The sequence below is a fragment of the Leptidea sinapis genome, chromosome 15, assembly GCF_905404315.1.
Source record: "Leptidea sinapis chromosome 15, ilLepSina1.1, whole genome shotgun sequence".
NCBI classification, from domain to species: Eukaryota; Metazoa; Arthropoda; class Insecta; order Lepidoptera; family Pieridae; genus Leptidea; species Leptidea sinapis.
Window position 1 is genome coordinate 1,468,569 of NC_066279.1, and position 15,773 is coordinate 1,484,341.

Sequence of the window (15,773 nt, forward strand, 5' to 3'; positions counted from 1 at the left end):
ACAGGCGAATAATTATACAGGATGTCCCAAAGTTATGGGACATGAAGGGAAAATACCTTAAATATCGTAGACAGGGTATTTTACTGAAAGAAGACTTAATGTTATTTTTAAAAGCTAGTAATTCTGCATTCAAAGATTTTCTAAAAATTACTTGCCTCATTTGGGAATCGAACCGACTTAAATGTTAAAAAGACACCCCTACTTTTATGATATGTAGATATAAGAAAGTAGTCAATTAAGTGGGTATTTTTTTGTAAATTAATTAATTAAATGCTCAAAATGTGATCCCTCTTTTGTTAGTTAATAAAACTAACCAAAAAAATGCCCCATTGATCCTACCATATGAAATGTGATAGAATAACATGATTTACTATCTAAGATGGAGATTTTTCATGCACATGTCCCTCAATGGAATATAACATGTAACATGACAATGCTGTCTCAAAAATGACGTTAAAAACCAAGATGAACTTGACACTGCATAATGACTGAGCGAAGAACTAGATTTTCTGGTCTCAAGTCGCATTAACTTGTTAAGTTACAATAGTAACCTAAGCTAGGCCTAACACGCATTTAATATGTTTAACAACCGTAACGTAATTATGTAAGTAATCTGCTAAGTTAACAACATAAACGAGTTAGTGGAGATTAAGATTTGCTTAGCTTATATGTGGACGATAACGATTATTCTTAAAGCAATTTTCTGATTACAGCCTTAGCTACGGAAAATGAAAAGAGAAAGAGATAAAGCGAAAACGTCAACGGAAATACGTAGTATGTAAATAATCTCGTTTAAGAACTTGTTGAGTAGAAACACTTACATTAAGTATATTATATATCCCTATTTATATTATAAGCTAGCTGACCCAGCAAACGTTGTATTGCCATCATAGTTAGCAACTGTAGTTAATCTACCAACTATAAGTAGCTGAAATTAAGTTTTTTTTATACCTCCTGAGAAAGTTAGAAAGATACAAAGATTCTACTTAGTTATTCATTAAACATTAAACTATTCTTTCAATATGATTTTTGAACGACGAGGGAAACATCAAAGGAAAAACAAAATTGTTGTTTTTATTTAATTCCGAAAATTTTCATATTAATTCACCTTTTAAACCTTCTCTGGACTTCCACAAATAATTCAAAACTAAAATTAGCCAAATCGGTCCAGCCGTTCTTGAGTTTTAGCGAGACTAACGAACAGTAATTCATTTTTATACATACATATAGAAGATGAGAATGTAAGTTTGTTTGTTACGTTTTTTCGCCAGAGCTACTGAACCAATTTTGTTTAAATTTGGTACAGCGATAGACTAGAGCTTAGGAAAGGACATTTTATCCCGGAAAAATCAATGGTTCCCATGGGTTGTGTGAAAAACTGAATTTCACGTCGATGAGATATAACTACTCCCATAGTAGGTTTAGTTTGCCATAGCAATCTTCCTCGAAATAAGATTTATATAAAATGTTGGGAACGGGAGCGAAAACGAGAGCCGGAACTGCAATAAGACATGAGATAATCTTCAATTCCAAACTTGCTTAATTTTTTTTAAAACCCTTTATCTACGCGGACGAAGTCGCGTGAATCAACTAGTACTCTATATATGACTACTATTTTCTTTCTATTGTGTCTGTATTAGTTTGACTTTGGTTAAATAAAATAGTAGTAGTTTAAAGACAGACAGTTTTGAAAGCCTTTCCTGTATAAAATAAATAAATCTCCAATCCCATCAATAGGACTGCCTACGTAACGACAACAGGTTCATTCAGACATACCAAGTAGCGTCCGTTTACCAGTCAGGACCAGTCATCGCCTCCCACCATTGTTTTCCTTATACACGTGTAGATTAAGAAACAGTTATTTGTGAATAGGTTTAACTAGTGTGTAGCTTGCAAGAAACTCACCCAAAAGACTCAAACTGGCTATCCAGCTTGCTTGTTGATCAGTGACGGTGAACTGCTCGTGAAGAGAAGACTCCTGCATGGAGGCAATAGCAGGAGACATGTATCCCTTGCTGAGACCTGCCACAAAAGGGCCCAGTGAGACTGCCAGCGCTGCTAGAACCTGGAAAAAAGACTAATTTTATTACACAAGTGGGCAAGTAGCACTAACTAAAACTCATTAAATTATAAGGATTGAAAATTATTGAGCTCTTTCATAAAATATATATATATTATATATATATACTCATCGTTTGCAATTGTATGTTGGATTTGCCCTTTTAATATTTAATTCGGTTCAAGATTTAAATGTAAATCGAATATCATCAGTACAGCAAACTTTGTATCTAGATTTATCAATAAAACTAACTTAAACTTTTTTTTTCTTTATGAAAATAAGGGACGAGACGAGCAGGATGTTCAACTGACGGTAATTGATACGCCCTACCCATTAAAATGCAGTGTCGCTCAGGATTCTTGAAAAACCCAAGAGTTCTGAACGACACCACAATTGCGCTCGTCACCTTGAGACATAAGCTGTCTCATTTGCCCAGTAAATTCACTAGCAACGGCGCCCTTCAGACCTTAAACCAGTAATGTTTACATATTACTGCTTAACGGCAGCAATAGGCACCGTTATGGTACCCATAATCTAGCCGGCTTCCTGTGCAAAGGAGCCTCCCACTGGTTGATTGAAATACTCAATAATTATAATCAAAATAGGATTTCACAATCACATAAAGACTATCAAAATCTGCCACCAACCAAATGCTTACGCCCCGAATCTGAGAAGAACAGAAAACAACAAAAACTCAGCAGATTTTGTATTCAAATAAATTTAATAAATTAGGTACCATATAAATAATATGTTAATTTTCGGGATATGCATATAATGGCCGCACAGCTGACTATATAAACTGTTTACAATTTTAAAATACTTTAAATAACATAAAATTTTCTTTTAGTTGCAATATTTATAAGGAATGTCTTCAACATATAAAACAAGAGTAAGTATATATTACTTTATTTGTTTGTACATATTAATGGAATTATCTTAAATTATTTACTTTTTAATTTATATCGTAGGTAAACAAAAAGCGAAATATTTACTTTAAATAAGAACGTAATAAAAATAATAAATTTATTATATTCTAAAACATACCAACCTGATTGTACCAACTTAATTTCCTAAGAATTCGTATAATACATAAAAAAGAAATACAATGATATAAAAAAAAAACTACGTTTAACTATTCAAAGCTATCAATATGTAGCACATACAAATAATAGTATTTTATTAATATTAAAGGTATGCATAAGAGGTGTTTTAAATTAAATTATTTTTTACGTTTTAGTGTCAGTTAATCTTATATATAAAATTCTCTTGTCACAATGTTCGTTCCCGTACTCCTCCGAAACCGCTTGACCGATTCTAATGAAATTTTGTGAGCATATTGAGTAGGTCTGAGAATCGGCAACCATCTATTTTTCATCCCCCTAAATGTTAAGTTAAATATGTTTGATTATGAGTCAGCCTTAAAAAATACATACAACTTCAAATTTTCACCCATCTACGATCAACAGTTACTTTTGTATCGTGATTTTAATATCGGCAATACAACGTCAGCTAGTAATAATATATAATCAACCTGAATGAAAACTACAAAAAAAGCCGTACACAGAGAAAACAATTATGTCATCCAGGTAGACAAAAATTTTCATATAAATGTTCATAAAGTGAAAACTACTGGGCCAAATGCCTATGTAAATCTTTTATCCAAATGGCATCTATTTCGCATCGAACACGAATTACGTAAATTGGATCAAACCGATCGAATTGATAACCTCCTCCTTTTGAAGTCGGTTAAAAATGGTAATGAATGCTACTAATATTCGTCAAATTAAATTTGTACTCTCCTTAGAATATAAATGCCACTAGTGTACCAAGGTGGGCGTAAATACCTGCGAAACAGTATACAAATGTACCTAATTACGATCTATTTTGAATATGTATGTTCAATTAAGGCGAAGAGTAAGCAGGAAACACGCAACCATGGAGTTTTTAGACAAGTTTTGTGGTAAAAGTATAGCATTTCGAGCTATAAACACTACTTAATCCTGTAACACATATCCTTAAGTCTTATTTGTAGGTTGCTAATGCTTTTTGTTGGTTATAGTTAACACTGCCGAGCCTTTTTAGACTACCACTTTTCTTTGAAGTTAAACAAGTTTTTTGGCATGAAGTGACGCATTTTTTTGGTACTTCTCTCAGAAAAGTTATTCTTATAGCTTGTACTTTTTTGGGTAGGTTCATTTATTTAGATTAGTAGTGAATAACGAGGATTGTAAGCATATAAACTGTTTTCCACGTAAGAATTTTGAAAATATTGGCTTTGTTACATAGGTGGCGGGCCGGCAGCCGTGAACTAATATCGCTCAAGGTCGCTGGCATTTAGTGTCGCCTTATATCTTTAAATCTATTCAAAGTAAATAGAAATCACATGGCTAAGTCGCGTAAATATCCCTTTCACTCTAATACTAAGCAAAAGGAACACCAACAGTGCAAAGGAGGCCAAAAGTAGTTTACGTTGTCTGCTAGAGTTGTAATAAAAAAGTGTGTGTGTACTTATGTATGCACACAAGAAGTAATACTTCTTTGGCCTAACGAAGCAAAAATCATTAAAATTATTTATTCCTCGTGCTATTCAATAACAATTTTGTAAAAATCTTGCAAATACGGCTTTGACAATTCATTATTAAAAATAATGAATACGGCTGTATGGGCTTGAACCCTTTGCCTGTCCTAATAATGGACGAAGAAACCAAAAAAAAAATAACGAGTGTCGCAAACGTCAGAATATTTTAGGAACTAACTTAACACTGATACTTTTGTGTTCCAGTGATGCGCGCGCATCCTAAAATTTCACTCTCATATTTTTTTCATAACGCGCCTAAAGAAGTATAACTTCAAAATCTAGAAAATCCTATTATTAACTTTGAAAATTCGAAGATGTAACAATATTTATGGCAAACATAGTAATGTCAATATATTAGACCTGTCAGCTAACCACAATAATAAAAACTTACTTACAGAAAAAAATAAACAGCTGTTTTTGAAGGTATCCCTTAATTTGCAGCCTGTCAAGTAAAGCTACATAATGACAAAAAGCGAAGAAACTAAATATTTATTATAATTAACGTGCGCACGCCCGTGGCTTTGCCTGAGTAGATTGCGTTGTATTATTTCAATTAACTTTTTTGTTTGTAATGAAGGAACAATAAATATTTTTTAACAGGAAAAGTGATGAGTCAAGCAAGTTTTTCTGGTGGTAAGTTTTTATTTTTTTTTAATGGAAATAAGGGACGAGACGAGCAGGACGTTCAGCTGATGGTAATTAATACGCCCTGCCCATTACAATGCAGTGCTGCTCAGGATTCTTGAAAACCCAAAAATTCTGAGCGGCACTACAATTAAGGTAGTGCGGTATCTATTTGAAGCACAGCGGAGACCAATCCTTAATCTAAGGTCAACAAGTTGTTGAATTAATTTCATTACAAACTATCTAAAAATATATTAAGAGGTACAATCAAAATACCATGTATAATATGTACCATAGATAGAAATAATTGATCTCTGTACTTAAATGACAGAAGCAACGAGAAGGTATGTTCTGTATCGATCAATGCTACATGCACTTTGTAATAGTGATGTGCGACTTTATCGATGCAGACTTTAATAATATATTCATTAATTGTTAAACTAAACTTGTGTCGTAACTCAATTATTTATTTGAACTCGACTCGAACGAGTTTCATAAAATATTGTATGCTTTGTTAAAATCTCAGGTTCAGCTCGAATGGTTAGCTCAGTTGGAAGAGCACTCGCACGGCACGCGTGATCGTGGGTTCGAGTCCCGCATCGTTCATAAAATTTGTTTACAAATTTTATATGTGTATTAATTCACTTTAAAAACAAAACAAATAATTTGAGTATATTTTAAAGAAGAGCAGTTTCATAAATAAATTATTGATTCATCATTTCAGCCGGAAGACGTCCACTTCTGGACATATTATATGCCTCCCCAAAGATCTGCCCTCATCCAACCTATTCCAGATCTTGACCAGATCGTCGGTCCATCTTGTGGGGGGCTACCGACATTGCGTCTTCCGGTTATTATTGATTCAATATATACATTTTAACTTCATCCAATTTTTATGTCAGACACTATATTATACACGAATGAGATAGTTGTTAATGAAAATTAAAGCGATTTGTAAGAATAGTGAAAATAATTAATTCATGTTTTTACAGAGGTACTTAAAATTCGAATGGAAAACTAGCGTGAACGCAATCACCATAAAACAATTCTTTGGTTAATTGAAAATAATACTTTTTGTTACAAAAAATAGTATCGGTGTTTTCACAAAAAAATATTATGCAAGGTCTGTCTAATGTTTTTGTGTTTATACTTTTATTCAAAATAACTTATTGAACGTCAAAAACTATCAGCCATTCAAATGAGACTGCCTCAGACTTGAGAAGAACGGGCGCAAGAAAACAACGGGCTTTTTTTATATAAAAATTTGGATTACAATGTAATATCGTACAATAAACATTTATAATTAAAGAGCCTGAGGGTGTTCGCTACATTCTCAGTCTGTGATATCATTAAGAATATTGTTTATGCTATAGTATCCTTTCCCACACAAACGTTTTTTAACAATTCTTTTAAATTTCGTAACACATTTGTTTTGTACATTTTCTGGGATCATATTGTAGAAGCATATAGATCGCCCAATAAAAGACTTAATAACTCGACTTAACCGAGTATTAGGCATAACAAGTATATGTTTGTCCCTAGTGTTAAAATTATGATTGTCATAGTTTCTAGCAAATTCCTCAATCTCCTTATGAACATAGAAAACATTATCAAGAATATATTGAGAAGCAACAGTCAAAATGTTCACTTCTTTAAATTTCTCTCTTAATGATTCTTCAGGACATAATACTATGAAGCAAATAACAACGTCAATAACCTAACAGTAACGATATCTGACAACCTGTATAGCCGAGTGGTTAGCGATCCTACCTACTAAGCTAGAGGTCCCGGGTTCGAATCCCGGTACGTGCAAGCATTTATATGATGAATATAGATGTTTGTTTCCGAGTCATGGATGTTTAAATGTATTTATGTATGTTTATATGAATATATTATGTATGTTTAAGTAAGTATATTGTATTAAATATATCATTGTCTTGTAACCCATAACACAGGCTATATATGCTTAACTTGGGGCAAGATAATTTGTGTAAAAAGTGTGTCAATATTATTATTATTATTATTATCTAAAATGGAGTTTATTTTTTTCTATTACAAGACAGTGTTCAACTTGTTTAAATTGTGTTTTACTTTGTTTTAGACTGTATGTTTCCCAAATAAAAGAAAAAAACCCTTAAATATGAATCTAAGTCTAAGTTTTCTGAACTTGCAAAATAACATGAAAATTAATATGGGTCTGCATGATTTGATCATTAATATTAATAAAACTTATCAGTGGGAGGCTCCTTTGCACAGGAAGCCGGCTGGATTATGGGTACCACAGGGGCGCCTATTTCCGCCGTGAAGCAGTAATGTGTAAACATTACTGTGTTTCGGTCTGAAGGGCGCCGTAGCTAGTGAAGTTACTGGGCAAATGCGACTAACATCTTATGTATCAAGCGTGATTGTAGTGCCGCTGAAATTTTTGGGTTTTTCAAGAATCCTGCGCGGCACTGCATCGTAATAGGCTGGGCGTATCAATTACCATCAGCTGAACGTCCTGCTCGTCTCGTCCCTTATTTTCATAAAAAAAAAGGTAGTTAAATATTAATATAACGACTATACACAATAATACGTCCTTATTTGTGAAAACTTGTAAATATGTAGCTTAAATATGAATCGAGCTGTAAGTTTGCTTAAATTGTAAACTAAAATTAAAATAAATATGCTTTGATAATTGATCTGTGTCTTGCATAGATCAAAAATAACTCTCAAATTGAAGAAAATAAATGCCTTTCATGCCTTTTTACTGAGGTTAATATTATATTTAACAATAACTTGGCTTCTTGCATTAAACTGTCGATTATCGACTCGGAACTTATTACATTCCTAGTTGCATTATCTAAAACCGTCACTAGATTGAACTGAACATTTGGCAGGGTCATCGACCGGCACACTGACTTAAATTATATAAAGGACAAGTGATTATCGACCTTATATATGAACCTTAAAGTTTATTTTCAAATAAACAACGTTTCGGAAATTGTCATAAACATATAAAAGCCTAGATGGAGCCGTCAAGGGTGAGTCGGTTTCTCGCACCGTGTCAGATTTAGAATCTATACTGACAACTTTAATGATATTTTTGACTGTTACTGTTAATGATGTTTGAGGTACTTTAATAACGGATCTACATCAAGAACAGATGGTAACAAAATTTGAGTATACAGTTTGGTATAATTGCTACATATCATTTAAACAATGTGAAGTTTAAATATATCACTCGATAGAATTACGAAGAACGAATCAAGGAAATTGTTATAACTTTCGCATAGATTATTATATTTAGAACTTACGAGAATTACATTATTTCAGAGAAACTGTTTGTGTATGTGCATAAAAATCTATAATCCCAAAAATAATAAGAGAGGTATCGTCAAATAGAAATTTCTCATCTAAATTGAAAATACACCTTAGTAAAAACTGCTTGCTGCGAGACTCAGTCTCGTGCCAGATTTTGGTGAGACAACACGTCCTGAGGATGCCTCGTGTAGAGGCGAAACACGTGTCGAATTGTTTTAAAAAACAAATATTGGCGGAATTAACACTAAAGAAAACTTAAACCATTTGTATAATTATGGATTTCCGCAAAGTAACGCCTGCTTATATTAATTAGACGAATATTTTCAACTAAAAACTTGACTATATACTATATAATACTGCTACTAATCTTTTGTTAAATTTATAATATTGTAGCTAATGATTTAGAAATGTATATTATAAAATTTGCACGTCATAAATGTGGCAAACATGTACTTAATAATATTTATGTAACATCAATCTAACATGTTTATGCAAATAAAAACTTTGACTTTGACTTTGAGATTTCAATCCTCAGCTCTCGTTAAAATTTATCGATTGCGTAAAGAAATTTTAGTGTTAAAGTTATAGTATGGAGATATTAAAAATCCTTAAAATTATTTATTCTACGTTTGTAGAAAGAACAATATTGTAAAAATCTTACAACGATGGCTTTGACAATTAATTATTGAATAACGAATACGGCTGTACGGTCGTGAACCCTTGCCTATCCTAATAATGGACGAAGAAACCAAAAAAATAATAATGAATGTCAACGCAAACGTCAGAAAATTTTAGGAAACAACTTCACCTGTTACATTTGTGTTACAGCGATGCGCGCTCATCTTAAAATTTCATTCTCATCTTTTTTCATAACGCGCCTAAAGAAGTATAACTTAAAAAATATTTGAAGGTAAATTGTAAATATCGTAATTTAGATAGGCGTACGTAATGTGTGTAGTGTGAACGTTACGTTACATATAGACGTTACATTACATATAGACGTTACGTTACATATAGACGTTTTTACGCAAAATACACGGCCATGGGAATGACACAGCTTCGTGCCGATTATTAACCAACTCAGGTAAGTTACAACCTTCATCATGTGCGACACATTGCTTTGCATAATATATTAAATGCTTAATTATTTTGTATAATATCGAAAGCTGTCAATGAGTTTTGCTTCACTTCTTTTCATTTGCAATTCCTCTCTTTACAACTCAACAAACCTGAAGTAGTGGTGAACATTAGAATCATCTTCAGTCCTGAGAGAATATTTTTCTTACTCTGTCTTTCGACTCTATCTATAGATTCATTGGTTCATATTGTTCTATCGAATATTCAAAGCGGCCATTTATTATTGCTATGACAGCTCTAACGGGTTGTTATATTTTAAAATTAACATTGCAGTTGTTTTTAATTCACTTTTAACTAGACATAATAGATATACCCGGCGAATACAGCAAATTTTAGGGATTATGCAGCCGAAAACTGGGTTTTTACCAAACCAAATTTATTGACTTTATAGTAGCTATAGTGCCTTTAGAAAATGATGAGAAATAATTTATTTCTATGCGTGAGAACTATGTCTAGATTTACCGACCCTGGGGGCCTACTACTAAAATCGATATTCGATAAATCGTTGAGTTACTTTTTTTTCATTTTATTATCCGCAACTTTTGTATTATTTATTCAATTCTAAATGGTCATATAACATTCATTACATATTTTTTTAACATTTACATTATGTGTAAATGATGCCAAATTGGTGGTGCAGAGTCTGGCATGTTCCTTAGCGCCTAAACTATGTTTTGACTTTTGACACTTAACAGCGACATAGCACAGATAATGTTTAGGTTTGAACATATTTCATTCACACTAACATCGTAAAAAAATCAAAATATTAGTCTATGGTAACGATAAACGATAACGAATTCGAACATTTGTTAGAGTAGGATAGTTGCGATATATTCGGAGTATTATCATATCGTTCCGAATGTATCGTTGTCGAGTTTGCGAGTAGACCTCCTGCATGCGATAAAGTTGTAGTATAGTGTGAAGTGTAATGAATGTTCAAGTACTTACGTTACACTGTCAATGGCAAAAAAACTTTATTCAATAAGGTTTTGGTTTTAAACTAGGCGCTTTTGAATAGTTACTATAAATATTAAATTTAAATTACTGAATCTACCATAATGAGGTTAGAAAAAAAGAAACTTAACGGCCACTCTTTTAAATCAACTAGAGTATTTTACGATAGCTGTAATATTTAACAAATTCGTTCGTAAGGTGCGGTTTGTACAGTATTATTGTGTTTCGGTCTGAACGGCCGTGTCTAGTGAAATTACTGGGCAAATGAGACTTAAGGCGACACTAAATGCCAGCGACCTTGAGCGATATGAGTTCACGGCTGCCGGCCCGCCATCTATGTAACAAAGCCAATATTTTCAAAATTCTTGGGTGGAAAACAGTTTATATGCTTACAATCCTCGTTATTCACTACTAATCTGAATAAATGAACCTACACAAAAAAGTACAAGCTATAAGTCTAACTTTTCTGAGAGAAGTACCAAAAAAATGCGTCACTCCATGCCAAAAACTTGTTTAACTTCACAGAAAAGTGGTAGTTCAAAAAGGCTCGGCAATGTTAACTATAACCAACAGCAAGCATTAGCAACCTACAAATAAGACTTAAGGATATGTGTAACAGGATTAAGTAGTGTTCATAGCTCCAAATGCTATACTTTCACCACAAAACTTGTCTAAAAACACCATGTTTGCGTGTTTTCTGCTTACTCTTCGCCTTAACATCTTATGTCTCAAGGTGGCAAGGCGTATCAATTATCATCAGCTGAACGTCCTGCTCTTGCCCTCAATATCGTAAAAAAACAGACGAAACACTCATAAAGGCGGATAATAATTTCCATAGTTAAGTATTAAGTTAAATATAATCACCTGTCTCCGATACCCCTGGCGGTGATCATCACTCCTGATCATCATGATCCTCGCTTCCGGTGATATGTTCGTCATTTTGCCACTAATCACTTTTTCACTCATTAACACAGTTAACACTAACACTTATAAAGTTTCAAATCGATCGCATCACATTTGGTTCGGTATTTCTGAATGTATCTGTAACAAAAATAACAACAATTAATAAAATTGTCATCCATATTGATGAATAATATCATTCGGAAGACGACCATATTTTATTCCCCAATACTTATTTATTTATTATTACAAGGAAACATAACAAACACATCACAAGAACTGAACAATATAGGAAAGAGATACAAAATATAAATATAGATGCGTCCTAACACATGTTTCACAAATACAATAATAACAAAAAGAAAAATCAAAGGAAACAAAGGAAAAGTCACAAAACGCAAAATTCACAGAAGTAACTAATTTTAATTTGATTATGCTCATTGATACAAAAGATGTAAACAAATGAAATTAATTAAAACTAAACTTGGGGCAACGATAAGAACGATTTTAATTTTAATTCTAAATTGTGTCTGAACACAGCAGGGGAGCACGAAAATATGTCGATGTCAAGAAAACTATTGTTGTAAGATTTTGACTTTCTGAGTAATGGCGCGCGAAACGATAGCTCAAAAGTAATGCATGTGCGGAGAGACCTGGCTGGGACGTGAAAGCCTACGAGACTGAGGAGCTCAGAAGATGTCAGCTCACCAGTACATATTTTCTTTAAAGTTACACAGTCTGTTATAGTGCGGCTCTGACATAGCTGAAGAAAGTTGTATTTAAGCAGCAAATCATTATAGTGGGCTCGGTTTCCTTTTACACGATAATTTAATGTGCGTAAGAATTTTTTTTGAACAGTCTCGACTCTTTTTTCGTGGATCGAGTAAAAAGGATTCCATATTGGGCTTGCATATTCTAGTTGGGGTCGCACGAGGGACTTATAAAGATATGTGTAAGTACACTTGTCCTTAAATAACTTTATAGAAATAACTACGGCTTAAACTCTCCCATTCAACTCACGTGTGTAAACTATAATTAAAAAGATTTTATTTAAATCAGATCATAATATTGAGATTGTAGAATAAATATAAATAAAGATTAGTAAATAAGTAATAAATAGATAATTAAGTGTATTTTCTTAGCTGCGGACACACGAACATATTTTTGTAGAGAACAGAGATGGCAATATTTAAAATCTAATATATAAAATTCTCGAGTCGTGGTGTTTGTAGTTAAACTCCTCCGAAACAGCTTGACCGATTCTCATCAAATTTTGAGTGCATATTGGGTAGGTCTGAGAATCGGATAACATCTATTTTTCATCCTCCTATATGTTACGCCAATTTTATTTTTTTATTTTTGGATAATTTTTTTTTATTTTTTTTATGATACAACATTAAAAAATACATACAACACTAAATTTTCACACGTCTACGATCAATATCTATTTTTGTATCGATATTTTAATATTATTCTATTCCATCCACAGATACGCAATAGAGTTGCAAGATGGCAATCGAATGTATTATTTTAGTATGATAAATCTTATGTACGATATATTTGGTAGTACTGAGAATCGGTCGTCATATATTTTTTATACCCCACAATTTTTTTATTACTTTATATGGCAATACAACGTTTGCTGGATCAGCTAGTAGTTTATAAAATTTAATACCTTTTTTTTTATTTTAGATAATAATAACTAAACAATATGTTATGTTTTTAAAGTGATAACCCTCACTTCTAGATTAATACACAAATAAATTTTGAAAAAAAAAATTATGAACGATGCGGGATTCGAACCCAGATGAAGCCACAACCTGAGAGTTGAACAAAGCAAACAGAATTTTATAGCGAGGCGGAACGGTTAGCTCAGTTGGTTAGAGCACCGGCACGGAACGCCGGATGTCGTGGGTTCGAATCCCGCATCGTTCATAAAATTTTGTTTTTCAAATTTTATTTGTTTATTAATATTAACTTCGACTAAATTGACTGCGTAGTAATATCCTGTTCAAATAGGCTGAGATTAAATCAGGGAAGAACATTTTTATTTTTTCACAATTGATTGCTTTAGAAAAATTGTTGATGACGTACTAAGTGAAAAAATGGTTCAAGAAACTCTCCGAGTATATAAAATTAAATTAAACAATAATGTACTATGTCATTTGCAATAAAATAATCATAATTTAATCCCAGGCTGTCCGATCGCTTAGATATTCCGCTGTCGAGTAAGATTTATAGCAGAGACATTTTAATAAAACATTTAAATTTATTTACATAGATAACACCTGAACGGTGTTCATTATATAAGTCAATACAATTATATTCTATTCCCTTTATTCATAATGGTCCGCTAACTTTAAACAGCCGCTAAGGAGTGTTTTTTCTCATTCTGACTTAGGTCAATAGAAGAAGACAGAGTGAGAATTAGGAATGCTATAAGTTAGCAGACTATTATGAATAAGGGGGTAAGATCCTACTAGTTAATGAACTATTTTTAAATGAACGCTTAGGGAATAAGCGACGTATTAGCCATATTATCGGTTATTCATTTTAGAGTAATAAATTATCTGATGTAAATTGTAACCATATGTTTTTTAGTAAATTGTACGTTATTTTAAAGTAAATTATGTAAAGAATAAAAAAAATGGTTACCAGCTCTATCAGCCACAACATTAAGGTTGCCGGGTTAAAACAGGTTCATTTTTGTTGATAATTTGTAGGTATGTTCAATTAATTACATTAATATTAACCAAATGATTGTAAATTCCGCTAAGTTTCAACTTCAATTAATTCGATACGTGTTTCGCCTCTACACGAGGCATCCTCGCGAGAAGTGACTCTCCAAATTCTAGTACGAGACTGGAAAGTCTTGCAGTAGATATAAATATATATAAATCACAACGTTAAGTTTGTTCCAGGTGTTCGCAAATGTGCCTATGTACATATACATATATATAATCGATAATATACTATTATATACATATATCTTACCATATATATCACCGAGTCATAGTATATCACAATAGTTACAATTCACGAACTATTTTTCCTTACAGGAAACAATCTGAGAGCAAGATTGCTACTCGACTGAGATCGCAAGATGACCAAGTACCAACCAGATTGTCTTGGCTCCGTCACTAACAATACATAGGTTACTGCGTCATACAAGATTGTTTATTGAAAGAACATACTGTAAACATTATTAAATACTATTCTTTCAGCGATTAATAAGGAAAACCGCAAGAAAAAAAATCTTAAATAGCAAATAGCGATCCAGCTACACATGACATAGTTACTATGAGATAAATTTTGAAGAAAGATTTTTTTATGACAATATTTATGTCAGTGGGAGGCCCCTTTGCACAGGATTCTGGCTAGATTATGGGTAACATAACGGCGCCTATTTCTGCCGTGAAGCAGTAATGTGTAGGCATTACTGTGTTTCGGTCTGAAGGGCGCCGTAGCTACTGAAATTACTGTGAAAATAAGACTTACATCATATGTCTCAAGGCGACGTGCGCATTTGTAGTGCCGCTCAGAATTATTTTCATACAATAAAGATATGGGAAGAGATGAGTAGGACGTCCAGCTGATGGTAATTGATACGAACTGCCCATAACAATGCAGTGCTGCTCAGGATTCTTGGAAAACCCAAAGCCTGCACTCGTTACCTTGAGACATAAGATGTTGATGATGATGAAGATGATGATGAAGTCTCATTCTCACTAATTCCACTAGCTACGGCGCTCTTCACACCAAAACACAATAATTTTTCATCTTACTGCTTTACGACAGAAAAACGCCGCCAGCATCCTGTGCAAAGGAGCCTATTACTGGTGATTCGTCCACTTTGATATTACAATAATTAAACAGATCCTATGCTAAACAGCTAATAATCAAAATGAGTGTCAAATTATTTCAAATTGGCTTAAGATTTTGGTGTCATTGAATCAAATCAAATTTATTCAATTAAGTAATAAAATTATACTTATGAATGCAAAAGTTATTCATTTTACCTACTATTCAATAATCATCACCTCGGTAAAGATTGAGCTTTATTGAGAAGAAGTTGCAAGAAACTCATAATTATTTACAGATTCTCAGAGTCAGACATCATTTTGAATAATTCAAATAACAATTTGTATCACGAGATGCAATAAAATTACTCAAACGTCATGACTTACAACGAGTAATTAAAAAAAATATACATAGTAG

General features: G+C 32.8%; 1 protein-coding gene across 1 annotated transcript in view; it reads right to left on the bottom strand.

Annotated features, from left to right (window-relative positions):
• The window catches only part of LOC126968395 (facilitated trehalose transporter Tret1-like), a 112,865-nt gene that overhangs the window by 18,327 nt on the left and 78,765 nt on the right, over window positions 1-15,773 (bottom strand). The window contains exons 3-4 of the mRNA XM_050813402.1: window positions 11,520-11,696; window positions 1,906-2,065 (exon numbers count right to left, since the gene is read on the bottom strand). Of these exons, the coding sequence (XP_050669359.1) occupies window positions 1,906-2,065; window positions 11,520-11,621 (262 nt within the window). The 5' untranslated portion in view covers window positions 11,622-11,696. The remainder of the gene's footprint in view (window positions 1-1,905; window positions 2,066-11,519; window positions 11,697-15,773) is intronic.